At 51.9% G+C, this 23,417-nt stretch overlaps 12 protein-coding genes and 2 non-coding genes across 14 annotated transcripts in view; 6 read left to right on the top strand and 8 right to left on the bottom strand.

The window, feature by feature from the left end:
• Nucleotides 1-576, bottom strand: part of BP01DRAFT_361536 (uncharacterized protein) — a 1,516-nt gene extending 940 nt beyond the window's left edge. Inside the window, exon 1 of the mRNA XM_025576175.1 lies at nt 25-576. Within this exon, the coding sequence (XP_025426103.1) occupies nt 25-382 (358 nt within the window). The 5' untranslated portion in view covers nt 383-576. The remainder of the gene's footprint in view (nt 1-24) is intronic.
• Nucleotides 577-944: 368 nt separating this feature from the next.
• BP01DRAFT_411577 (uncharacterized protein) lies at nt 945-2,315 on the top strand. Its single transcript, XM_025578927.1, has one exon. It carries the CDS (start codon nt 1,216-1,218, stop codon nt 2,251-2,253), a length of 1,038 nt encoding a protein of 345 aa, XP_025426102.1. The 5' UTR covers nt 945-1,215; the 3' UTR covers nt 2,254-2,315.
• Nucleotides 2,316-2,928: 613 nt separating this feature from the next.
• BP01DRAFT_351980 (kinase-like protein) lies at nt 2,929-4,342 on the bottom strand. Its single transcript, XM_025573868.1, has 2 exons — nt 3,194-4,342; nt 2,929-3,136 (listed from the first exon to the last, which is right to left on the bottom strand). The coding sequence occupies exons 1-2, from the start codon at nt 4,121-4,123 to the stop codon at nt 3,005-3,007; spliced, it is 1,062 nt and encodes a 353-aa protein (XP_025426101.1). The 5' UTR covers nt 4,124-4,342; the 3' UTR covers nt 2,929-3,004.
• Nucleotides 4,343-5,782: 1,440 nt separating this feature from the next.
• Nucleotides 5,783-7,448, top strand: BP01DRAFT_387648 (kinase-like protein; the record flags this gene model as incomplete). The annotated part of the gene is made up of 2 exons (XM_025577759.1): nt 5,783-6,205; nt 7,119-7,448. The coding sequence occupies 2 exons, from the start codon at nt 5,783-5,785 to the stop codon at nt 7,446-7,448; spliced, it is 753 nt and encodes a 250-aa protein (XP_025426100.1).
• A 190-nt stretch (nt 7,449-7,638) lies between these two features.
• BP01DRAFT_351979 (uncharacterized protein) lies at nt 7,639-9,566 on the bottom strand. Its single transcript, XM_025573867.1, has 3 exons — nt 8,780-9,566; nt 8,480-8,720; nt 7,639-8,378 (listed from the first exon to the last, which is right to left on the bottom strand). The coding sequence occupies exons 1-3, from the start codon at nt 9,359-9,361 to the stop codon at nt 7,930-7,932; spliced, it is 1,272 nt and encodes a 423-aa protein (XP_025426099.1). The 5' UTR covers nt 9,362-9,566; the 3' UTR covers nt 7,639-7,929.
• Nucleotides 9,567-10,324: 758 nt separating this feature from the next.
• BP01DRAFT_351976 (uncharacterized protein) lies at nt 10,325-10,678 on the top strand (the record flags this gene model as incomplete). The annotated part of the gene is made up of 2 exons (XM_025573866.1): nt 10,325-10,462; nt 10,505-10,678. The coding sequence occupies 2 exons, from the start codon at nt 10,325-10,327 to the stop codon at nt 10,541-10,543; spliced, it is 177 nt and encodes a 58-aa protein (XP_025426098.1). The 3' UTR covers nt 10,544-10,678.
• Nucleotides 10,679-11,057: 379 nt separating this feature from the next.
• BP01DRAFT_t317 lies at nt 11,058-11,128 on the top strand. The gene has a single exon. It is a non-coding gene; the product is annotated as a tRNA-His (tRNA).
• Nucleotides 11,129-11,190: 62 nt separating this feature from the next.
• On the bottom strand, nt 11,191-11,549 carry BP01DRAFT_361534 (uncharacterized protein). The gene has a single exon (XM_025576174.1). The coding sequence runs from the start codon at nt 11,481-11,483 to the stop codon at nt 11,292-11,294; it is 192 nt and encodes a 63-aa protein (XP_025426097.1). The 5' UTR covers nt 11,484-11,549; the 3' UTR covers nt 11,191-11,291.
• A 1,015-nt stretch (nt 11,550-12,564) lies between these two features.
• BP01DRAFT_378097 (MFS general substrate transporter) lies at nt 12,565-14,364 on the top strand (the record flags this gene model as incomplete). Its single annotated transcript, XM_025577036.1, has 4 exons — nt 12,565-12,721; nt 12,781-13,031; nt 13,094-14,043; nt 14,319-14,364. 4 exons carry the CDS (start codon nt 12,565-12,567, stop codon nt 14,362-14,364), a joined length of 1,404 nt encoding a protein of 467 aa, XP_025426096.1.
• BP01DRAFT_t316 lies at nt 14,244-14,316 on the bottom strand. The gene has a single exon. It is a non-coding gene; the product is annotated as a tRNA-Phe (tRNA).
• Nucleotides 14,315-17,687, bottom strand: BP01DRAFT_396115 (C6 zinc finger domain protein). The gene is made up of 2 exons (XM_025578455.1): nt 17,446-17,687; nt 14,315-16,089 (listed from the first exon to the last, which is right to left on the bottom strand). Exons 1-2 carry the CDS (start codon nt 17,562-17,564, stop codon nt 14,475-14,477), a joined length of 1,734 nt encoding a protein of 577 aa, XP_025426095.1. The 5' UTR covers nt 17,565-17,687; the 3' UTR covers nt 14,315-14,474.
• Nucleotides 17,688-17,936: 249 nt separating this feature from the next.
• Nucleotides 17,937-19,750, top strand: BP01DRAFT_387643 (uncharacterized protein; the record flags this gene model as incomplete). Its single annotated transcript, XM_025577758.1, has 2 exons — nt 17,937-18,056; nt 18,122-19,750. 2 exons carry the CDS (start codon nt 17,937-17,939, stop codon nt 19,748-19,750), a joined length of 1,749 nt encoding a protein of 582 aa, XP_025426094.1.
• A 101-nt stretch (nt 19,751-19,851) lies between these two features.
• BP01DRAFT_309033 (phosphoglycerate mutase-like protein) lies at nt 19,852-21,638 on the bottom strand (the record flags this gene model as incomplete). The annotated part of the gene is made up of 6 exons (XM_025572365.1): nt 19,852-20,636; nt 20,698-20,949; nt 21,006-21,039; nt 21,108-21,285; nt 21,347-21,431; nt 21,482-21,638. The coding sequence occupies 6 exons, from the start codon at nt 21,636-21,638 to the stop codon at nt 19,852-19,854; spliced, it is 1,491 nt and encodes a 496-aa protein (XP_025426093.1).
• A 451-nt stretch (nt 21,639-22,089) lies between these two features.
• BP01DRAFT_427312 (uncharacterized protein) overlaps nt 22,090-23,417 on the bottom strand; it is a gene marked incomplete at both ends in the record, with an annotated part of 2,994 nt that continues 1,666 nt past the window's right edge. Inside the window, one exon of the mRNA XM_025579841.1 lies at nt 22,090-23,333. Coding sequence (XP_025426092.1) covers nt 22,090-23,333 — 1,244 coding nt within the window. The remainder of the gene's footprint in view (nt 23,334-23,417) is intronic.

Raw genomic sequence — 23,417 nt, 5'->3', positions numbered from 1 at the left:
GCTTGGTGCCAGGCGGGCAGCCACTTCCGCTGCTATTGTCGTCCTTGGGGATGCAACCTCCGTTGGGGCCAGGCTTGGTACCAGGTGGGCAGCCACTTCCATCATCACTGTCCTTGGGAATACAACCTCCATTCGGACCAGGCTTAGTACCAGGCGGGCAGCCACTTCCTCCGTCATCATCGTCGTTGGGGATGCAGTCGCCATTGACCGGACGATATCCTTCCTCACAGGCTGTGCAATGATTGGTATCAGGGATGCATCTGCCAGCTTTGTACTTGGTTCCCAATTCACAGCATCGAATAGTATCGAAGGAATCCTCAGTATTAAAATTGTAGTCCGTCAAGCTGTATTGTTTCGTTTCACTATCGAGAACCAGAGCCATAGGCAACTGTCCGCCGGTTGCATGAACCAAGACACTGGTTCCCGAAAGCCCTAAGAGGGCAATAAGTGAGGGATACATGAACCAGAAACTAGCCAAACAAATTAAAGAGGGGTCTAAGCAGAATTTCGAGAGGAATCAAGATACTGTACGATAGAATGATTAGGACAGTCGAAGTTATTCATCCAGAGACTGAGCTAACTTCAAAGTTGTCCTAGGTAGTACGGAGCATTAGCCTGATATTTGTAGCTTTAAATAAGTTGACAGGTAAGAGATTCGATTGTAGTGAATGATTAACGTTTATGCACTCTATGTCGTGGTAATGATGACAAGCATAATCTGAATGCAACGTTGCATTGTGTTCTGGGAAAGCCGGTAATCTAGAACAACCCTCCTAACAAAATTACCTTTGCCTCCCAGATGCCGCCATTATATCATTCAGCTGATGTAACATCAGATTCAAACCACAGTTATAGTGCTTAGTAGGCAGCTATAGTTCTATTGAACTACTTGACTGGGTCAAATAATAGACTGAGGACAGTGCTACTTATTTTCGTATACAAAAGTCAAATACGTATGACATATATAACCATACCATCTGCTGCATATCTATGATACGTACATGGCCTTGGGACCCAAGTCTACATGTCAATGATTAGAAGGTTCTTTATATTATCAGAAAATACATCGTCAAATACATCATAGACTTTTGAGAGCAATTCTAGAAATAGAATTGTTATATATATTCCAGTCTTGAGCTGTCTTCTCCAAGTACCTCAGTCTCTTTCCTTCTTACATGCATATTTACTACTGAATCTCTTGAAAAGGGTGTTATCATGACTTTAGCAAATCTCCTCTCTCTTCTACTTTGCCTCGCACTGGTAGAATATTCTACTGCAAATCTGGACTGTTTTTCTTCTGCTAGTGGTCTGGGCAGTACAAACTATAACAACTGTTGTTCAGATCAAACCAGCGGACATGCCGAAGTGAATGGAGTTCAGTTTGACTATTACTGTGGTTCCTGGTTTAGCCCCACAGATTCAACTCTGGAAGCTTCAAGCGCACGAGCCTGTGCTCAGCTTTGCTCCATTGACGATACATGTGCAGCCAGCACATGGCAAAGTGACCGTAACCGATGTCATCTCAGTCAGCTGTCTGATAAGATGGACAGCCACAAGTTGAAAATTCAGACCAGCCCGCAATATGGTACTGGATATATTGCTATCCGAGAGAATATACAAAGTGTTCCTCCGGCGAGCGCCTGTCAGACATGGATTAATGAGGCTATCACCAACGGAACCGACACGTGCACAAAGCAAATGGAACCGATCCAGAAGGCCAGAGATACATTCGAACGGGAGAACCAAATCTGCAATACAACACTCCGCCGAACCCAGGAAGAAAGAGATCAATTAGACGGGGACAACACAAAACGCGGACAAACTATCGACAAGCTGCAGAGAGAGAAGAAGACACTGGATGAAGACAACAAGCGTCTAAATGGAACTGTTCAATTTTACGAAACAATATTGCTATTGGAGGATAACAGCAAGCGTCCTAGTCACTGGAAAGAATGGAAGAGATGCCCGGAGGTTCATCATGAAGAAATTACGGTAGGCGGAGTCACCTACAAGCAGTACTGCAATCAGGGTGTCGCCGCTGCACTAAACGCATTCAGAGACTCAGTAGCCCTCTCTTTTGATGAGTGCGTGAAATCGTGCAGTGACCTTCCGTGGTGCCAGGGTATCAATTACTGGGTCTCTAGTAGCCGAACCCCCTGCGGCAGATTTGACAAATGGCGTGAACACCCTGGTAACCTTCGCTTCACAGACTATCTTATTGGAGCAATTCCATTGAAAGAAAAGCGACCTTAAAATCACATCACTGAAGTCACCGCAGATGCTGATTTGGTCAGCATTCAACATTAACATTGTTGGACACACCCTTAGTGTGCTAAACAAGCTGTTTCATTGTGCTATGTCTATAAAAAGAGATCAATCCTCTTCAGGATTATTAACCCTTCAAGTGGTCTGGTTTGATATTACTATAGTCATAAATTTAGCTGTTCCAGATAAACATCTAAGTAATAATGACAAGCTGTCAAGGCGCAGGCCGGCAAGGGGTAGTAGGACTTGCAGTTCTGACTGAAAGATCCCTTAATAGCAAATCTCTCTGGATTCTGCCTCTAGCTACTGGGTCAAGCTATCTACAGTTACAGACATGACATAGCTCGATGAGCTACGAACAGGATCAAAAGTCAGAAAGAACTTAAGCAGGTTCTGGGTTGCATACACAGCGGTCAACAGGGGCAGTAAGGTCAACAGGGTTAAGTGGGTAGAACTAAGGGCTGTGGGCCTGTACCATGACACAAGCATACTTTTAATATGAAATTGAATTATATTCTAAAATCTGGAAATATTAAAGAATGATCCTGATTTATGATGTAGAGGTTCGTTTCAAAAGTTCTACAACAGGAATAAATTAAGCGGGTTAACCCTACGAGCTTCCATATTTGTCTGAATATCCAACCAACACAGACATGACAGTGGCCAAGGAAGTACGAACTATGTCTTCACATCCAAAGATTTTTAAAGCTGTAGAGAATAAATTGTTATGATCATACATCTACTCTCCCGCCTCCCCCGCAGCGCAGACTACAATCTCATGAATCCATTCCGAATGAAGAGCCTCGTATGCTGTGATCCGGCGTTCAGGCTTTGGATCGAGCATGGCGTAGATGACATTGCAGCAGTGTTCCTGGCACTCTTTTAGCAAAGTAACCCTCCCTTTCTCAAGTCGGATCCGGAAACTTACACTGCCCAATTCCTCGATAGTAGGAAACCCTTCCACGTCCTCCCGGGTCCGCAAGTACCACTGGAAATTCCGATCCTCGTTGCCAGCAACCTTCCACAGAAGCATACCCAACCGCATTAACGCATACATCATCCCCACAGCCCAAACATCGCTGGCCCGGGGGTCATGCTCGCGACCCTGCAGCACCTCCGGCGCGGTGTAGGGAATCTGCTCCAGCGGGGATTGTGCTTTTGGCAACGGTTGCAAGTCCTTCGGCAACCACTCGGCGCTATCGAGATGCGCCACCTTCACCGCCCCCTGAACAGTGAGCAGCACATTCTCCGCCCGCAATCGTCTATGCACGATTCCCGCGTCATGGAGGCACGAGACCCCGCGCAGCAGCTGCTTGAAGAAGCAATCCGCTTCCACGGCGGAGAGCTTTCCTGTTCGCAGGAGGAGGGTCTGCAGACTGCCGCCGCCGCAGTACTCCATCACCGAATGCAGATCCCCTTTGTCATTGTAGCAGTGTTCTATGGTACGGATGATGTTGGGATGCTTGACGAACGAGGAGATCCCCATTGCTGCGCGACGGTATTCGTCTAGAAATCTTCCCGGGGATCGGTGGCGGACTTTGACGGCGTACAGTTGTTCTTTTCCCGAGTATTTCGGGAATTTCTTCGCGTACAATCCCACGAAGGTCGACGATCCGTAGTGCAGGATTTTGATGCATTTCCCATACCGGTGGGAGAATGGTTCAGGCTCATCATCTCCCCCAAAAGTCTCGGATCGTTGGATCACCGGGTCGCTCGAAGTTTGTCGAGAGGTGTGATGTGTGAATGTGTTGCACAGCTTCTCAAAGAGACCCGCGGGCTTCTCAGATTCGATGAGATGGCGATGGTTGCCATCCTCCAGAACCTCGATGTGGTGTGGTTTTCTTTCCCTGGTGGACATGGTGAAGGTTGACCGGTTAGTGGGAATGTTTGTGTGTGTGTACTGTAGATGTGCGTGTCGAGCTTGCTGTGATCCAAGCCTCTTTACCCCGATTAAGCGTGCCTTACATCTAGACGGACAGGAGAGTGTCGTTCGATCAACCCTTCGACCTGCAGTGAGGTGCTTGGTTGGAATAACCGCAAATGACGAAGCCGTTTACCCCGGGAAAGTGGAATCCGGTCATGTCAGCTGGAATCATGATGTGACGAGACCCGACCGGGCCCCGCACCCGCCCCGCCCCCGGATCACATGTCTACTGGGCGTGGCACGCTAAATCATCTGCCGGGCTAACCCAAACGGGCATAAAGTATGTACCCCTACCTTATAATGTAACCCTAATGTAACCCTTATCACAATCAATCAAACTGTGCAAACCCGAGTATTCCCAGTGAGTTCAACTGAAGCCTGAACTTGGAACCTTTTCTGCGGGCCCGTCCCCCTCCACCTCTTTTTCTGGAAGTTCGTATGAGTGCGTCATGTTCCAGTGACGCTTTCCCAGTTTCTGACAGGAGGGGATTGTCTGCCGCTTGAGACACGCCGATCGGAAGGCATCCCCGACGGAACGAAGCGTTTGCGACAGGAGATCAATCCGGAATCAATCCAAAGGATGCTTACAGGTACAATCTCTTTTCGAGTCCTAACCCATTGATATGCATACCCTTCAAGAACATTGGTGCAAAACATCAAAGGGATAGGGATGTAATAAAGCTAAGTCTGGCTAGCTTCCAACCTCCACCCTATCATAGGACGGTAGATCATGTCACCACTTAAGGTTGCTCTTTACCCAGAGTCTTGCCACTGCAAATATATCCAACTTCATTTGCGATGTCAAGTACTGAATACTATATTATATTTATAGGGATGGTACCTGATATTACCGGTCCTCATAAAAATCCTTAAGCACGAAATGTCGGTAGCCTTATGCCTCAGGCATCCGGACCGAAAGCCTCAGATCTCTTGGGCAAGGAAGAATAGCCTCGGACTCCACGATTGTTCCGGTCCGATAATCCCTTCGTCTATACAATATCCCAAGTCACTTCTGTGACAGATATATGTGTCTTATTGGTGTTGTTATTACCGAGGACACTCGGTTGCCCGCGAGGTGTGCATAGGTCCGAGGTCACGTGACCCTGATATCGTACAACTTCCTTGCGAATTTTCCCTACATGCGCCTCAGTAATACTCGATGCAGCACATTCAGAGCCTCACACTATTGTGTGTCCTTACAATTCTTGCCCCTGCATAATATCGAATTCTCCGTTTCAGCTGTAAGAGGAGGGAGTCCCTACCCCTGGCAGTCATCAATCAAGCTGCTCTCTGCTCTCCGTCATCATGAATCATCCAATCATCCAATATCCTCCTGGTACGCGACGGCCTATAGTTGCATTTGGCTCTTCAGGTAACATCTACCGCGATGAGACCAAGGAGACAGAAGTTCTCAATGAGTCCCCTCCGGCATGATTTGAGTAGATGCGATGGGGAAACTGCCACACATATGAGAGAGGAAGAGGCATTCTTTGCAGCATGCATTAACCGGGAGATGCTTATCTATGGTCTCCTCCCAAAACACGATAACATCCTTGACTGCCTCCCAATTACTGAGACCGGCATCCGCCTCCCATGCAACACGGGAACCTGCGCGAGTATATCCGCAGAAACCCAACACAACTGAACGACCAAGTTCGAGGAAGCTGGGTTCGAAATAGCGTCAGCGCAGTGGCATTTATTCACGAGCACTCCGTAATCCATGGCGAAATGAGCGCCCGCAACTTTCTCGTCGCAGACGATCTCTCGCTCAAACTGTGCGACTTTGTGGGTTCGGAAATTGGCAGCGACAAGCCTCCGCTGATCACCGAGGAAGACCGGTACCGGAAATCACCCAATTTACCGCGGTCAGTCCAGACAGACCTGTTTGCGCTGGGCTGTCTTATGTACGAGATTATGGTGGGGAAGCGGCCGTATAAAGAGGATGATCATGAGGATTGGGAGAATATTGCGGAAAAATATGAGCGTGGGGTGTTTTCTTGTCTTCGGGGGTTTAAAGTATGGCGATGTCATATATCGTTGCTGGACGGGCCAGTATCCGAGTGCGCAGCAGGATATGCTTGACGTTGAGGGTGCTGTATACGATGTTCATGAAGCGGTCAATGCAGAATTGTCTTTCCCCGACCACGACTACCAGGGACATGTTCTTCTGCCACTCGGCGTGTTGACAGCTTGTGTCGTTGCTGCTTACTTGCAGTGGAGACGCTAGTAGGTCGAGTCACTACGTGTTATCCCTTTACTCTGGCTTTAGGTCACGCAAAACATCTCTATACACCTCATTTGCGCGGCGTCTGTCACCCGGATCCTGGACTTTTATGCTTGAAGGGAGTAACTATGAAGAATAATGACATGTTCTGGCGAAGGTAAGTCTGAAGGGCCCTATGATCTGGGAGGAGATATAGTAGATTAAAACGGGCCAGGAGAGCGTGAGGCCGTGAATGTCGCTCGGGTTCATCAGACAGTGGGGGTCGTCGGCGTTGGTTCACCAGTAGCACCTTCCCTTCTGTAGTGAATCTCAAGCGCCTGCATTTTCACCGATTACTTCCAGACTCAGGCACCACAGCTCCTCTATCGCTGGTGGATGCCTGGATGTCGAGCCGCTATCCATCGAGCATCGTCAGGCCGTCGGGCCACGTAATAACTTGGCTACTCTTTCACAACTTTACTCTACACAGCAGCCATCGGGCTATCCCTTATCCTGTCTCAGGGAGGTAATCACTCAAGCGTTGCTCATGAATCCACTCCTCTTATTCTTACTCAGAGACCTCTAAGAGATCACTGGTCGCTGGACCTCAGCCAGAGACTTCCAACTGTTTGCTGGACTGGTAATATGAGGAAGACTCTTGCTGCTTGTAACAAATACTACAAACGAGACTAAATCTACCTCCTGTACCTGTGTGCCTACATCCAGCTGCTCGGCCGTACCATGTGGGACGTGATTACCGAGGCCCAGATAATGAGGTTCTGGCCGCAGTTTGTTCAGAACCACGAGGACGGCTCTACCTTCCCGGTGGATCCCATCCAGCTCTTTCTGGGGAATTGTGATGTGAGTCAAGTTACAGCTGCCCTGTCGCATCTTTTACGCAGTCCGCTGAGTGCATCTCATAACCCCAATACCGGAGACGCGTGGTGGCGACTGCCGGTGACCTACCTTACCACGCCCACGGATCATTCAATGCCTCGGGTCCACCAGGAATATTATGCTGAAGCATGTCAAGGAGGAGGATGGGTCAAAGATTAAAGTGGTGGAGGTGGACACGGCGCACAGTTTGTTTTTGTCTAGGCGCGACCAGGCGATGCGGGATGAGAGGAATCCTTGAGCTATCAGGCGTGGTGGATTCAGCTGCAGTATCTTAAGGGTTCATCCCTCTTGTTTGGACAGTATAGAACAACATAAATTCTCGAAATGGAGCTCTAAATCCCCCAGCCTCCAATACTACAGTGAAAACACCCAAGGATGCAAGCATCTGTGCTGGTATTTGCGGATTGGACATCAGCTCAACACAACCCAGACTTGCGACAGCTGATTCTCCCAAGTGCCCTGATATGCGTGCTGGAGTGATCCAAGTTCAAAGATAGAATGATTTTTGAACTTTTACGAATCGAGAATTAGCCCCGCATACTATCAAGTCATTGTAAGTCAAACCCATCGCTAAATGGAATGAGTAGGATCGCCGACATCCAGGGGATTGTATTCATCCGGATAGCCTCACAGGGTATCTTCATATCTCCACCGAGGATTCAGGTTTGATGAAAACCTTGGGCAACCCGTTATAGCTCACATCTCGCCGCGCCCAATAGAACCCCCCCCCCCCCCCCTTCCCATAGACCTCATCCACCCAAAGGTCTACAATACAATTGCCTAGAAGCTCTTTCCAGGGCAGTTTCATGCCCAGAGCCTTGGCCATCATATCGCAATGAACCAGCAGACGCCAACAATACGTGAGATAGCGAGCCAATTCATCTCGATTTGACGGGTGAATTGGATCCTCTGGCTCACTCAGTCGTCCCAGAGGCCCATAACCGGTTATTTCCATCACCTCCAATACCAGCTCCACCGGCAAACCTTTTCGATACAAAAGGTTCCGAACAAGGAGGGTGTCCGACTGACCGGGCTGATGCTGACCTTCTAGCCTTACACTCTCCAAGGTCAGAAGTTCGTCAATCGTCACTGTTCCGTAATGGTCCGCCTGACGATGTTAACACCCCGTTTTCAAGGGTTGGTTGGCCCAACGGAGCCAGTGTGTACTTCGGAACTTGGGGTTCACCTACGCGCCTTGAAATTGGTCGTCGCGGATTCCGAAAATTGACGATGCGGGTATGTGCTCACATCAGAGATATTTCCAGCGCCTGTGCATGTCCTCAAAGTAAACTGGTAGAACTTGCTATTGCGGTAGTCCTGTTTCTTGGTTCTTCCAGCAGCGTTGTTCCATAGTGCAGGAAAGCACCGAATCGTGTTCAAACAGATACCGGCTCGGAGGGCCTTGATGCAGACTTGGTCCCATCCGAGCACCTGGTTCTGCGCTTCTAGTCAGTACCCTGAGGCTCTTTTTCTGGGGCTATCAGACTCACTGCACATTGGCATTCCCCATCATGCCACCAGCCCTTAAGCCGCACCCCTGGAAGAGCACACACGCGTAGAATTGGGTTCATTTCACTGTACAAGAGTAGAGTTTTCACGACCTCGATGTTGAAAGACGCTTCCCGGTTCGCGCGGAAGAAGGCGTCACACTGCCTCGAGCCAGGGGGTCGAAGGAAGGCAGATGCTGTTCTCTCTTCGACCGGCAGGGGCTTGCACTGGCAATCTTGCTCGTGTTGATTCACCTTACATACCCCACTAGGGTATTCCCCACGGAAGCCATAACTCCGCCATCGGCGCACGGTTGAGGTGATTTGATGAACAATGACAGAAACGAGAATGACTTCTGTAGAGGCAGGTGGGTCGAATTCGGCGGGATAGTTCCTTCGTTCGCATAGTGAATGGTCGTCGATGTTCTGGATAAAGGCTTGAGTGAAGCAAGTGAGTTCTTTGTCCTGACTGGGTTTCATACGCGGGCGGAGATTTGTGACGAAATGGCCTTTATGCAAAAAGGTGCTCCAGTGAAGATTAGAGGCCAGCAGACTCCAGGGGATGTTGTGTGCTTGATGCGCCATTTTACCCAGACTAGGTAGTGTACTAAGCACTGCAACAGAATCTCACGGGCGTAAGTCCATCTCTCTGTGAGATCAACCGCATTTGATGTGCGTGACTTAACCTAGCCTTATGCGCTGATTGTCTACTGGAGCATCGAATGACCCCGGAGTCACCATGGATGTAACGAGGGCTGACAGGTGACTTACGTGGCCGGGGAAGCGAAAGGATAACCTCTGGTTCCCAGGCGGTGGGTACTAACTTGTATGGGAGTCAATCAACTTAAATAGTTGACTACCTTAGTAATTTGTCAAGCGCTGGTTTGCAACTCTAGGAGGGCCTGATCACGGGCGATAGACGATGGTTGGCTACTTTAGAAGATAGCTTCTGAGCTCTGATTAACTACTGCGCGTGACAGCAAATGTGACTTCTAGAATTAGATAGCTGATAGCTATTCATTACCTAATATAGAGTAGAAAAATTAGGACTCTGTCTTTTCTCTGGAATCTCTATTATAGATCTAGATAGTAATCTATAACTTAGTTACTAGATCTAAGAATATCTACTCCCTTTCTAGTATTACTTTCCTAAACCAGATAATCTAAGCGGTCTGGTAGTTAATGTACTGTAATGGAACCCCTATGTAGCTGCCCAAAGGGGTTAGTGCGCTTGGGAACGCCTTTGGTTGAAGGAGGCACCCGCAGACACGGGCCCCGTAACTCCCCGTAACTACTGACATCCCCCTTCTCGTGAGCTCCAAATGTTCCGTTCCCTTTCTTTCGATAGCAAGACCTGACGCCTCAATGCATTCCTAAAGCGACAAAATGCTCCAGAAAGTATGGTCTTTCTTAAATCAGTCTTCTGTGTCCTTTCAAGTCCTCTCTGATCTCCACTTGAGATCAACCGGCAGTATCCATCTTACGAAATCCCAGTTTGTGCAGAATATCTAATCCTTGCGGGTGATATTGGGCGCTTAATAGACTATAATGACTATCGCAATTATTCTTGTTGTGACACACTACGCTTCTTTACTTCAGACGACCTCGAGCCCGCAACACGCCCAGAACCCTTGGAGTGTTGCCTTTGGGACTGATATCCTATCACAAACACCAGAGGGGGTGAAAGTCTGGGTGTTTGGGCACACACATCGAAACACTGATTTCAAGGAGGGAGGGGTAAGAGTGGTGAGCAACCAGCGGGGATAGTGCTGCCTTGGAACGATTCGGAGACGTAGGATAGAATTGACGTGAGAAAGGTTATACGTATATAAATATTTACATGTACTTCTCAATCTCTAGCCTATGGTCATATTCGCAGAGTCTCGCTAATCCAAAACTATCAAAACAGGGTTCTTAGGACGGGTATTCCGAGTATAGAGGAGATCACCAAGTAATCATTACAATACATCAGATCAGGCATCGCATCCTACTATCTTATGATTAACATACTACTACTACGTCTTAATATCTACTACCCAGCGATAGAACTATCATATCATGATTTTCAAATACTATGCTACACATAAATATCATATAGTTCTCTGTGACGAATGCAAGGATTCTCTTCCTCACATCTATCAACGCCTTTCTTCTGGAGCTCAGAGATCACATTAGTACACTGTAACTTGTGATGCTGTAAGGCCGGTGAAGGAGGTACCAAAAAAAGGATGCAAGAATTTATGTCTGTATAACATTAATAATGGAAACAATTATAACAACAGGTGCTGTGGTCTAGTGGTATGACGTCACGTTGTGGCCGTGCCAGCCCCGGTTCGATTCCGGGCAGCGCCACTTTCTTTTTTTGTTTTCCTTCACTCCGTACTATTGAGCATATTCAACTATGTGAAAAACTACGAAAAGGATAAATCAATTCTGATTCTCGTTAGAATTTTGAAAACTTACCAACCCTGCAAAAGGCAGGTGGCGACGACCATCATCTTCCTCCATCCCCCTTCTACTCCTCCTCTTCGTCCTTCGCCTCCTCCTTCTTATCCCAGACCTCACCACTGTCGACATCAACGTCATCACTGGAATCATCAAGGTAACAGTCCTCTTCCTCCTCGTCCTCTAGGACATCATCCTCGTAGTCGGCTTCAGTGACAATGATACCATCGTCATCATAATCGTCAGCAGGGGGGAGATTCATGATAAACTCATTCAGGATGGAGACGTCCCTTGGGCGCCTGAATCTAGTCCTTCCATTGATATCGAGGCGGTAGAGCCCGTTGCTATAATGGTCAGTATCCTCAGCCTCCTGGGGGGTAGTCACCTCCCGGTAGAGCTGATGCCAGTCACCGCAACGAATCATTCCGTGAAAGGGCGATGCAATGGGGAAGGTGACGCGCCGGTCCTCCCAGATCTCCGCGAGGATTCGCTCAAGAGTATCCCAGTACCGGCGTGGGCTATGCATCATTTCCTCTTCTAGGGTGATCCAGTAAAGCACAGTGCCACACGCGAAGTGCGTGCGGCCTCGTCTGTAGCTGATCATCTTGAGCTGTTCCGGTCAGTGGCCGATGGGGCTGCCTGTCATGAGAACATCTTGCCATGGAAGCCGTTGGTCTGTATTTATACCCTTTCCCGACCAGCATAGATTATCTCTTGAGACAAAGGAGATTTCTGGCGGGGTGCCATTGCTACCCATGGTTCATAGGGGGAGATCTCCAATGTCATTGCAACATCAAAGGAGACGGGTGAGATTTACCTCCAGACTGCGAGGACAACACAAGCAATCCCAGCAAGGACGATGCAGACATCAAGGAGTCACGTTTGTTCGTGCAGAAAGAAATCGACTTGGTGCACTACTTCTCCAAACCCCTCTTCAACATAACGCCATTGCCCCGCGTATTGCGTGACGAAAGTAGGGGCTTAGCAACAATAACAATACAGTCCGCAGCACGTTGAGGCATCCAGCAACGGGATCCGCATGTCATCAACACCTGGGCTGTTTGCGTGACAGAGGTTAGCGAATGGCCGATCTGGAGAGAGACATGGGGATTGATAAGGCTGGTATGATCTACAGGTCAATCCCCGCCGAGCACGCCTTAACCCCTCGTTTGAACACAATGGGATGATGATATCTATAGCTGCATTTCAGTTCCCCGCACCCTCCCAAGCGGCGTGACTGTGAGTCGATAGCGGCATGAAATCCGCGGCGCACATTCGGTCATATAAATCTCCAGCGGCACTGGTCTCGATCACTCATAGCAGCAACCATTCAAATCTTTACAATGAGCTCTCCCAACCAGCGCCGATGGTATCAAATACGATGGTTCTCGGATGACGATAGCTCCGAGGATCGGAAATTGATTGTCAAGCTGGACGCCTTGATAGTCCCGTATGCGTTTCTTTCTTACTGGACCAAATATATCGATCAAGCCAACCTGAGTCAGTACCAGCCATAAGTCAGATAGGTCACCGAACTGACCCTCAGAGTCTCCGTTCAGACAATGCCTATGTGTCGGGAATGCAAGAAGAGATCGGTCTCGGCGGGGATGACTTGGTCAACCTCCAGACAATGTACACGGTTGGCGCGGTGGTTGGCCAGCTTCCTTTTGCCTATCTCTTCACACGAGTGCCCATTTCGTGGCTGATCCCCACCATGGATATTGCTTGGGGCATCTTCACTCTCCTCCAATATCGGGCCACCTCGTATAGCGAGATGATGGCCTATCGGTTCCTGGTAGGCTGGTTTGAGGTAGGGTTCATTCTGTCCTCCCTCAGCCATGGTCCGCATCTCACCACCTTCCGACTCGATAGGCCGCATTCTTTCCTGGCATGCACTACATCTTCGGGGCATGGTATCGGGGAGACGAGATTGCCCGCCGCGGGGGCTGTTTCTATGTGGGACTGACGCTGGGGACGCTCACAGCCAGCCTCATCCAAGCCGGGGCATCTTCGCGCTTGGATGGAGTGTCCGGTCTGGCCGGCTGGCGATGGATGTTTATTATCTGCGGCATCATCACGATTCCCATTGGGATCCTAGGATTTTTTGTACTGCCCGGAACCCCGGACAAACCCAACCAACTGATCCTCCGAACGGAGGACATTCAACGAGGACGTACACGGCTCGAGCGCGCTGGCCATCGCTTCACATCCTCCGGTGGGGTTTCCATTCTCCAGACCATTCGAAGCCTGCTCCAGAACCAGCGATTCTACATCTTCCTCGTCTTGGACGTTCTTTTCTGGAATGCCGGTCTTCACGCCTCCGCCGGGGGGTATCTCCTCTGGCTGAAATCTCTCCATCGGTTCAGCACGGCAACCCTTAACAACCTGTCTGCGATTGCCCCGGCGCTGGGTATCTTCTACACTTTGTTGGTCTGCTTCTTATCCGATCTCTGTCTGGGTCCGGCCTGGGCGATCGTGCTGGCCCATACCTGGAACAGCCTGGGACTGATCATCCTGACGATCTGGGAGGTGCCCGAGTCCGCCAAGTGGTTCGCTTTCTCGACCATCTATGCCTGTGTGGCCATGTCCAGTGTGCTCTACGGCTGGGTCAACACGGAGTTACGATATTCACCGCAGGAACGGGCGGTGGTGCTGGTGGTGATCAATGCGGTCTCTCAATCCACGACAGCTTGGACACCACTCCTGGTCTTCCCGACCGTCGAGGGCCCTCGCTTTACCAAGGGCTATGCATTCACGCTGGGGTCTGCTTTGGCATTGATTGGGGCCACTATTGGGGTGTGGGCTGCATTTCGGGGCAAGAAGTCTGTGCCTGGGGGAGGAGTGGAAAGTGGTGGGGAGGAGGAGGAAGTGGTGGTGATACCGGGCAAGAGGGATAAGGGCAGTGATGCAGGGCTATAGGGCATGCATATAGCAGTGGCTGTGGCTGTAATTAGGATGAACACACACACACACACACACACACAGAGTAATTATGACAATAAGGGAAAAAAGAAAAAAGGAATGGGGCAAGCCGGGCTTGAACCGGCCACCTCCAGATCTTCAGTCTGACGCGCTCCCAGATGCGCCATTGCCCCAGGTATTATGTCAGCCACCTATTTTTAATTTTCATGATCCTAAGATAGTCGTCAAATCAAAAGCAAACTACTTCGTACTCTCCATAAACTCAGGTGAATCCATCAGACATACTTGTATTATGACTCACCAGGGAATTCTATTTCCGTAACACAAACAACTACAAGGGAAGATATTCGTGGACTCTCTGCCATGTATCCCGCACCCAATCTCGCTTATTTCGAGTAAACCGCATCCCCGTCACTTCATTCCTAGATGCAGGGTCCATCACCTCATCTTGCATGGTGTTGGGTGGTGAGTCATCATCCTGGCGCACCGGATGGATCGGTCCAATACGTGCCTCTTCCGGAATGTCTGTGAGCCCCAGTCGTGCATCATGTCTTGATAAGACAGCAGAGAGGGTATGGGTATTTTCCGCAGCCACGATCTCGCCATGCATGCTATCTGCGGAAGAACAATCCCAAGCTTGTGCGATAGATACGTCATAACCGATTGTTGGTCGCAAAGCCATAGCGTTCCCCTCCTCCAGCATGATGATATTTTCCGCAAAGCTGACAGCCGCGGTGGACCGGTAGAAGCCCATGACGGGAGGCGCCCGACGCAGCAACTCGACAGCCGCACGGCGGAGATGCGGCTCGCGGCATCGTAGGCTTGTGAACCAGAGGGGCAGGCCCACCCCGAGATCGAAGGTGAAGGGGGGCTGCGTGCCGTCGGGTCGTCTGGAGGTGTCAAGAGCAAGACGGCATTGGTCGACAATGACTTGGAACCCTTCAAGGCAGTGGTCGGCCATGGTCTGTAAGGAAGATACGCAGATCGTCACAAGAATCAGGGTGGTCTTGTGGTAAGCGATGAGCAGAGCGCTCTTGACCATTTGGTGCTGGGTTAATGGGTTTTTCTGATGGAGCGCATCTAGGTGTTTCTTGAAACCGGTTTCCCACCTGTCCAGTCTGTCCCAAAATCTCGCTTGCATGTTGATCAGCTCTGGTGTGACATGAAAGCGGTCTGATTGCGATAATTGATCCAGGCACTGGCGTTCGAAGAGAAGAGCTTCCGCACCCAGAATGGTGAGAGCTTCGCGAGCGCACCTCAGAGATGGAAATTCAACTGACGGGACGTGGGCAGCAGCTTCTAAGAGACTGTCCATCCGAGGCGCGGTGTCACTGAAAGCGAGGACCCCGAGACGAACGAAGATAGGAACAATTGCATTCTCAAGCACAACTGCTTTGCTGGCTGGAACCATTCCGGAAGCGATTTGGACGCGCAATGCTTGTACGAGCTGCAACCCCTGGCTGAAGAGCTGCAAGGCTGCCTTCTCTCGTCCTTGGAGAGTTTCGACGCAAATGAACAGCACACAAGTGATCAGTCCGACGAAGATGTCAACCTGCCCGCGCGCAATCCGCTGGCGAATGGCAGTCACGGAGCGCGAGTACCAGGCCAAGGCATCACCGTGCGGTTGATCGATTAGTTGTACCGAGACAGGACTGGCAGGGTGTTCATAAGTCTCAAAGAGGGCACTGATGGCGATGATGGCATCCCATACGGCCGGTTCCCCCTGACACAATTGCGGCACAAACGTGCCCCAGAAGTCGACATCCAGATCCCCCCCGACGAAAAGAGCCACGCGTTCATGATAGTAGGCAAAAGCACGACGCTCGCCCCAGACGGTATTGGGAGCATTTGCGAGGGGATTGTCCAGGGCTGTTGAGGAGAGCGGCGAAGCAGAGGAAAATGTGCCGGCAACTGCCTGGGCGTACTCGCACTTGCGGCCGGTGCTGCTGCAACGAACACAGTTGGGCTTTTCTTGCCCACACTTGACTCGTCGAATTCTAGTAAACGCTTTAATTGGGGATTTGTGGCAGGCAATGGGAGGAATGTAAGCCCCACTTGCAAGTTTTGCATCCCAGTCTGGATCTCAGGGGCAGGCCGCCACTTTCCTCCCCGCTACTCCCCGAGGCTGATCTGGGAGACATGTCAACAAGACAACCATATGAGGGTGATGCTCTGTGCGCCACGGTGAGGAGTAAAATCAAATCAAATAACACATCATGGCTGCAGATAAGGGGCTGAGGCAGATGCGTCAGCACATCACATGAGTCGGCTTGGCAACTATGCCTCTATAGGCAGCCAACTATAACGGGGTGACTGGATTTTATAGAGCTCATTGAGCGCAGAAGAACTTCCTAAATAAAACACTACGACTCCTCACAGCTCGCTCTATACAGTCCACTGTCCTGTAGCTTCACCTTCAGCCTCAGGCCGAGTGCCAGGACGGGCTGTAAGCGAGATCTTATCAGATCCATAGTAGTCATTCCTAACCAGGCAATTCAGTCCGAATAGCCTCCTACCCCCATCGCGCTCTCGCTAGACCCGACCATTGGCAGGCAGTTCGTATAGCTTACGAGTCTCCTTCCATGAAACTGGAAGAAGAGTGTCACGTGGGGACATCAACCGACCCAGCTTTTCTAATTGCAGATAAGCTCACCCCCCTAGTCTGGTGCTCTTAGCGAGACTATTGCATAGACCCTCAGAACTGCTCCACAAATGGATCCTGGCAGAATGATGCTTACCCACTCTATTGAGATTCCCAGCTCATGTCAAACCGAACGGGAACGCGCTGGACCACACTGCCCAAGTTCCAACATCCTTCTCGTGTTCAGCACCTAGGGATGTAAAGTCACGACCTTCGTCTGTACAAACTCCTCCAATCCCCATCGAGCCCCGAAACGACTTCATCCGCTGTCTTCGTAACCATCATGGGACAGACTGGGCTCATCGTGTACCGTCATCGAATTAATGTGCACCGCCCCAGCCTTGAGAGATCCAGCAAGTTCAAGCGCACGGTAGTGATTTTGAGAGATGATCGAACTAGGTAATCCATACTTGGCTTCCCGATTGACAGCGACAATCTATCTCATCTTCAATTCTGAGCCTGAAAATTCCAACCATTGACCGAAAGACTCAACGCATCCACGTAAAGCAAAGAATTCTACCTTCAAAATTGCAACATTGCAGGCTGCTATGGGAGCCACTACCGACCAAGCCCTAGAATGATTGACGTATTCCAGGGGGTCATCTCAAGAACAACCTTCAAGGGCTCTTACCACACCATCCCATAGCCCTGCTGAACGTACGGAAGGGATCCGGTGGCCACGCTGGTCGTGAGCGCGGCGTACTCCTCAATGAGCCCGATACTGTCATTCGTGATAATACCTGCCCACAATTGCCCGCAGTGAATCTCCTGACAACACATTGCTTTGATCTCCTCGGCTCCTGCCCTCAGATTCTCGGTCGGTTTGAAGAGCTGGGGAAGTTGGTGTAGGGAGAAGTAGATCTGCGGAGAACCGGAATTACGGATCGAGATTTGGTGAAGCCGATTCTGCAATTGAAAAGCACTGCCAAGTGCAGTCTAGATTTGCCACTAGCCCTGGATGGCCGGATTGTGTGGCGAGGCCGAGGTGGATCCGGCGCTCAGCCCCTGAAGCTCTCCTGTATGTATCTGGGGTAAAATCAAGCGACGGCTACGATGGATAAAAGTGTCTGAAGCCCCATGGATGGATTGATTTCCTCCTAGTCAACATCGGCATTGTCATTCCTTCCTTTTTTTTCCCTCCATGCCACCACCATGACTTTCCCACACTCGTTGCTCCTGGTGGAGATACTAGCCATAATAATAGGGCTTGTTGGGGCCCAATCCAGCGCCTTCACCGCCTCGGATGACTCAGATTTATGGCAGTATCGGACGGTGAGTTTGTCCGAGTTTCCGATGGTGCGCGAGGAGCAGCCGTGCTGACTCATCTTGCCTTGCAGCTCCCTCAACATCGCATCCCCAAATGGAACATCACTCATTATCATCGCGATGCCACCGCGCCAGGTTACTGGTTTGTCGCTCCCTACTGGGTCACCGTCGGGGAACCCTACACCACCCGATGGATGCCCTATCAGGTGGGTCCCTATATTTATGATCAAGACGGCGAGTTGGTGTGGACAGGCGCCGAGTACACCGACAACCAGAACGCCTTCGACCTGCGCGTCGTCACCAATGTCCCCGGCCGACCTCAACTCTCCCTGATGGTCCAGACCGGACTGGGAGTGGACCTAGAACATGCCAATGGCACTGTGCTGGACTACCAGTACCGCGAGCTAGCCAGCACCCCCGTGTACGACAAGCACGAGTTCTACGTCTACGCCCCGCACAAAGCGCTCGCCATCCACCAGTGGCCCAAGGTCGTCGACCTGGCCGAGATCGGCCTCCCTGGCGTCTCTCGCGAGATCAAGTTCCAGGGCTTCCGCGATGTCGATTACAAGACCGGCCATGTGTTCTTCGAATGGAACTCCGAGGGCCGGATTCCCCTCCACGAGACCTTTGTCGACATCACCGTCGGCACACCCCTCAACGGCCAAGATTACATCCACTGCAACGCGATCGAAAAGACCAAACATGGCGACTACCTGATGTCGTGTCGCCACTCGAGCACAATCTACTTGATCTCCGGGCAGGACGGGGCCATCCTCTGGCGACTGGGCGGGAAGGGGAACAATTTTCAGAAAGACTTTGACTTTTCGTGGCAGCATGACGCGCGCATTATCCTCCATACCGAGGGGCGTCTGGTGATCTCCTTCCTGGACAATGCGGCGGATGAGCTGACCAACGACAAGCCCGTCTCCTCGGCCATGATCGTGGAACTGGACTTGGTCAAGTACCAGGCGAAGCTGCTGAACCAGTACTTCCGGCCGGATGGCAATCTGACGCGGCGACGGGGCAGCACGCAGCTCCTCCCCAACAACAATGTGTTCGTCTCCTGGAGTGACTACGGGTATATCAGCGAGTTCGACCACGATGGCCGTCTTTTGACCGCCGCCCGCTTCGCCAGCGACCGGTTCGGCAATTACCGCGCCTACAAATTCCCCTGGTCGGCCCAGCCGGCCGAACCCCCCGTGGTAGTTGCGGCTGTCGTGGGGATCAACGGCTCCGAGCTCGTGACGGAACTGTACGCGAGTTGGAACGGAGCGACGGAAGTCAAGTTCTGGCGGTTCTGGGCGCGAGCAGCCGCGGACGCGGACAAGGTTCCCATTGGCATCGTCCCCCAAACCGGCTTCGAGACAAGCTTCATCGCTCGAGGCTACATGGACTGGGTATCGGCCGAGGCCCTCGACGCCGACCAGCATAGTCTGGGAATCTCCGGGGTCGTGCGCAGCAGTCCGCCCAGCTACTGGGCTCCCGGAGCCGACCGGCCCCAGCCCGATGATCCCCAGCTTCTGCTCTTCCCTCCCCCGCCAGAGAAGCCAAGCTGGTCCCCCAGCTCGATCGTGGTGGTTCTTGCCGCAGGGCTGGGGCTCAGTACATTGTGCTGGCTGTTACTTGCACTCTTCTCTGGTGTTCGACGTGTTCGACATCGCGTGCTTGCTGGATATACCAAAGTGCATTCAATAGACTAATACTATACAAAGGATTTCGCATCGGTTCCGATCGATTAATTAATACACAAGAAGAAAATTATAGATGGGATGAGCAAGCATCAGCACCTTCTGGATCATGCTCACGGAGAGACCAGAGTCAAAAAGTCCTGGGTCAAATCGGTGAAGAAACTGGCCCCGGCCACCGTCTCGGGGTGACCGGCTTCCGTGACATTGCAGTAATCAATGAAATTGCCTGCCTCGGCATTCTTCTTCTTGATATAGGTGACGTACTCGGACAGCAGACAGCTGCTGCCGGGGCCGTCCTTGCACATGGGGAGCGGGTAGACGGCATCGTTGAGCAGGATGCGCAGGTAGGTCTCCTCGGTGGTCTTCTTGTTCGTGGTCGTCTCGCAGTTGAGCACCTCGAAGGCGACGGTTCCGCGCATGGTGATGAAGTGAGCGACGTTGTAGAGGTGGTTGGCGGGGATCTTGTCGTCGGGCAGCGATTCCTGGTCCTTGAACAGATCCATGCCGGCGGTCAATTCGGCGATCTGGTTGTCATTCAAGAAGGCCATGATGAGCTTCGGGACTGTAAAGGGGGTGCCATCCACATTCGTGCCGTTCTGGTCCGGGCCCTGGGCCAACAGATCCAGGAAGCTCTCGAGGAAAGGCAGGAAGAGCAGCTTAGTGGGATCCGAGGACCCAGGACCGACGCCGTACCAGTAGCTCAGATCCTGGGAGTAGGCATACTTGGTCAACTCGTCCTGGGTGAACACATTGCACCAGTCGCTCAACCGACCCTTGATCTGACTCTCATAGGCACAGAGGTAGGGGAAGAAGGTCAGGTCGGTCTCCGTGAAGGTCAGGTTGCCGCTGACCAGCGCGTTGATGCGCTTGATCGCGGCGGGCATCCACGTAGCATCCCCTGCTCCTCCGTCAGTCCCAGGTTGGCCTGGTGCGCGGGCCCAGAAATTCAAATCACGTACAGTTGGTCACGTTGTTATACGCATCGTTGACATACAGCGGACACGCATCGGAGGGCCCGAGGGAGTTGCCAATCGCATTGACCGAGCCCGTCGAGTTGACGCTGACGACTGTGCCGTAGGTGTCGGCGAACTCGTACATGTAGCCCAGCAGAAACGCCTGCGCGGTTTGAACCACACGCGAGGTGCTGATGGGGTAGGCGTACTGGTTAGCCCACACGTAGAAGGGCTGGCCATCTTCGTAGAAGTCGGGGTCTGCTGTGGTTAGCCCTGACTGCTCGAGGCGCATTCTGTTGCCTGAGGTCACTTACAGCGCGCGCGGAGGGTATAGCCCAGGTCAACGGCCTGGATCGATCAGTTATGGATCCTCTCCCTGTCACCCCATGTCAATGCTGCCACTGGATTCGACGCACCTCCTTGCGACCGGTCATGGACTCCTGAGACATCTGCAGCGTGGTGTTTGTGAGAACCGTCTTCCAGTCGGCGATGAAGGAGAGGGCGCCGCGGGCCTCGAAGCCCTCGCTCTGGACGGCCGCTTGGATCTTCTCCTCGAGAGCCACCCAGGAGCTGTAGGAACCGCTATCGGGGAATCTGTCTGCGATCAGCGACTGCGGTTCGCCTGGTCACCAGGTCTTTTGATTGTTCCTCTTACCGGCTTCCATGTCTCACGATGTAGGCAGCCTGCTGAACGGTGCACTGCTCGGGCACCTCGTTGGCGATGCCATTGACATTGGGGCCTTGACCGAGATCAGCCACTACCTTCCTGGCAGGCACGCATAATACCCACCGGTAAAATAAGGCGTGTTGCCCCCGGAATAGATCAAAGGATTGGACGAGTGAGCGGTCGAGGGAAAGAGAATATCCTGCGCGGGCGACAGAACGGGCCCTGCGTTGGCAACGCCAACGCCCAGGAGAGCAGTAAGAGCAGCGAGTGTGGTGGCCATGGCGAGGCAAGCAAGCAAGTAAACAGAGAGAGTGAATGGGTTGACAACAACAACTATTACTACTTCTTGCACTCCCAGCGAGGGCTGCAGACGCAATTATATAACCTTATACCGGGGTATGATGGCATGCGACAATGCATGGCTCGACTAAGTCTCTACTAACTTGCCTATGACAGGGCCGGGGGAGGCCATGTGCTGCACACTAAAGGAGGGCTCATTTTATTTTCCAGGTTCTCCCTCCAGAATGGCTTCGTTATCCTCCCACGTGCTCTTATCGCTGCTCCACTGGCTTAATTTATCTGGACGCGAACTATTCCTCAATAGTAGTTCGTGTCCGGCGGCTTGGCCTCCACGCCCGGAATATTCATTAATTATTAATTATTTTCTTAGGGTTTGCACAGAATCATTGACCACGTGGGTCGTACGATCCCATTGCGATAGCAAATTCTATCTACATAACGATCCCAGCAAATAGACTCATCACCGCCAGAATCAAGCCGGAAGAGTGTGCATTCGACGAGGCAGCGCCAGTAAAGAGCGCCCCCGCCCCCGTAGCCGTCAACGACCCCAGGGGCGTCGGGGCCGAAGGGGTGGAACCCAACGAGGAAGCCCTCACGGATGAAATCAAGGAGCTGGGCAGACTCTGCGACTGTGCGCTTGAAGAAACTTGCGCGCCGGTGCTTCCCCCCAGGGCGTTCGCGCCTCCCTTAGTGGTAGCGGCGGCAGCACCAATAGCATCGACACCATCGGGGTTGGTAGCAGCCGTTTCTACCGCATTCAACGTGGAGGTAGTAGACTCCGCGGACCCAAGAATCGAGTAGACGGTGGTGCCAACGGGAATCACGGTGGTGCCAATGGGAATCACGGTGGTGTAGACGGAAGCTGTCTCCTGAGGAGCATTCTCGTCGGTCGATCCTGCTGGTGCCGCCATCACCGTATAAACGGCAGTTGTATAGATGGTGGAGGTGGAATATATCTCCTCAACAGCCGGGACAGCGGTTGCATGCGGCCCGGTCGTCACCACAGAGTAAGTCGTCACATACGCAGGCACAACCTCACTGGTCACAAAGGTCGACTGGGCCGAGGCAGCGCAATTCTGCACGCCCGAGGGACAGGCGGTCACCGTGTAAGTTGCTGTACTATACACCGTCGAGGTGACATGCTCGGTATACCGAGAGACTGACCCAGCAGGGGCCGTGGCTGCCACGCCCGTCTGAGTGGCTGTGACGGGGCAGATAGTGGTGTAGTCCACGAGTGTCTCCGTCGTGAGGTAGGTCGTTTGCTGCGAGGCGGGACAATTCTGGACGGAGGAAGGGCAAGCCGTTACGGTATACGTCGAGGTCTTGTACACGGTGGAGGTTGTGTATTCTTCGTTTTCTGCCGCAGCAGACGCAGGGCTGGCGGTCACAGGCAGCTGAGTCTGAGTCGCAGTAACCGGGCAGATGGTGGTGTAGTCCACGACGGTCTCGGTGGTCACGTAAGTAGTCTTCGCCGAAGCAGGGCAGTTCTGGACTGTGGGGGGGCATGCGGTGACGGTGTGCACCTCGATGTGAGAAACAGTGGAGGTGGTGAAAGCCCCAGCTCCGTTCGCGGAGACGCTGGAACTGGTCGAACTGGGAGAGATCGATGTCGAGTCAGAACCTGAACCTGAACCAGAGCCTGAGCCTGAGCCTGAGCCTGAGCCTGAGCCTGAACCTGAACCTGAACCAGAGCCAGAGCTAGAGTCGGAGCTAGAGCCAGAGCTAGAGCCAGAGCCAGAGCTAGAGCCAGAGCCAGAGC

This window comes from Aspergillus saccharolyticus, assembly GCF_003184585.1.
Source record: "Aspergillus saccharolyticus JOP 1030-1 unplaced genomic scaffold BP01scaffold_84, whole genome shotgun sequence".
Taxonomy (NCBI): Eukaryota; Fungi; Ascomycota; class Eurotiomycetes; order Eurotiales; family Aspergillaceae; genus Aspergillus; species Aspergillus saccharolyticus.
Note: the sequence above shows the minus strand (reverse complement) of the source record. Positions and strands in the feature narration are given on the sequence as shown.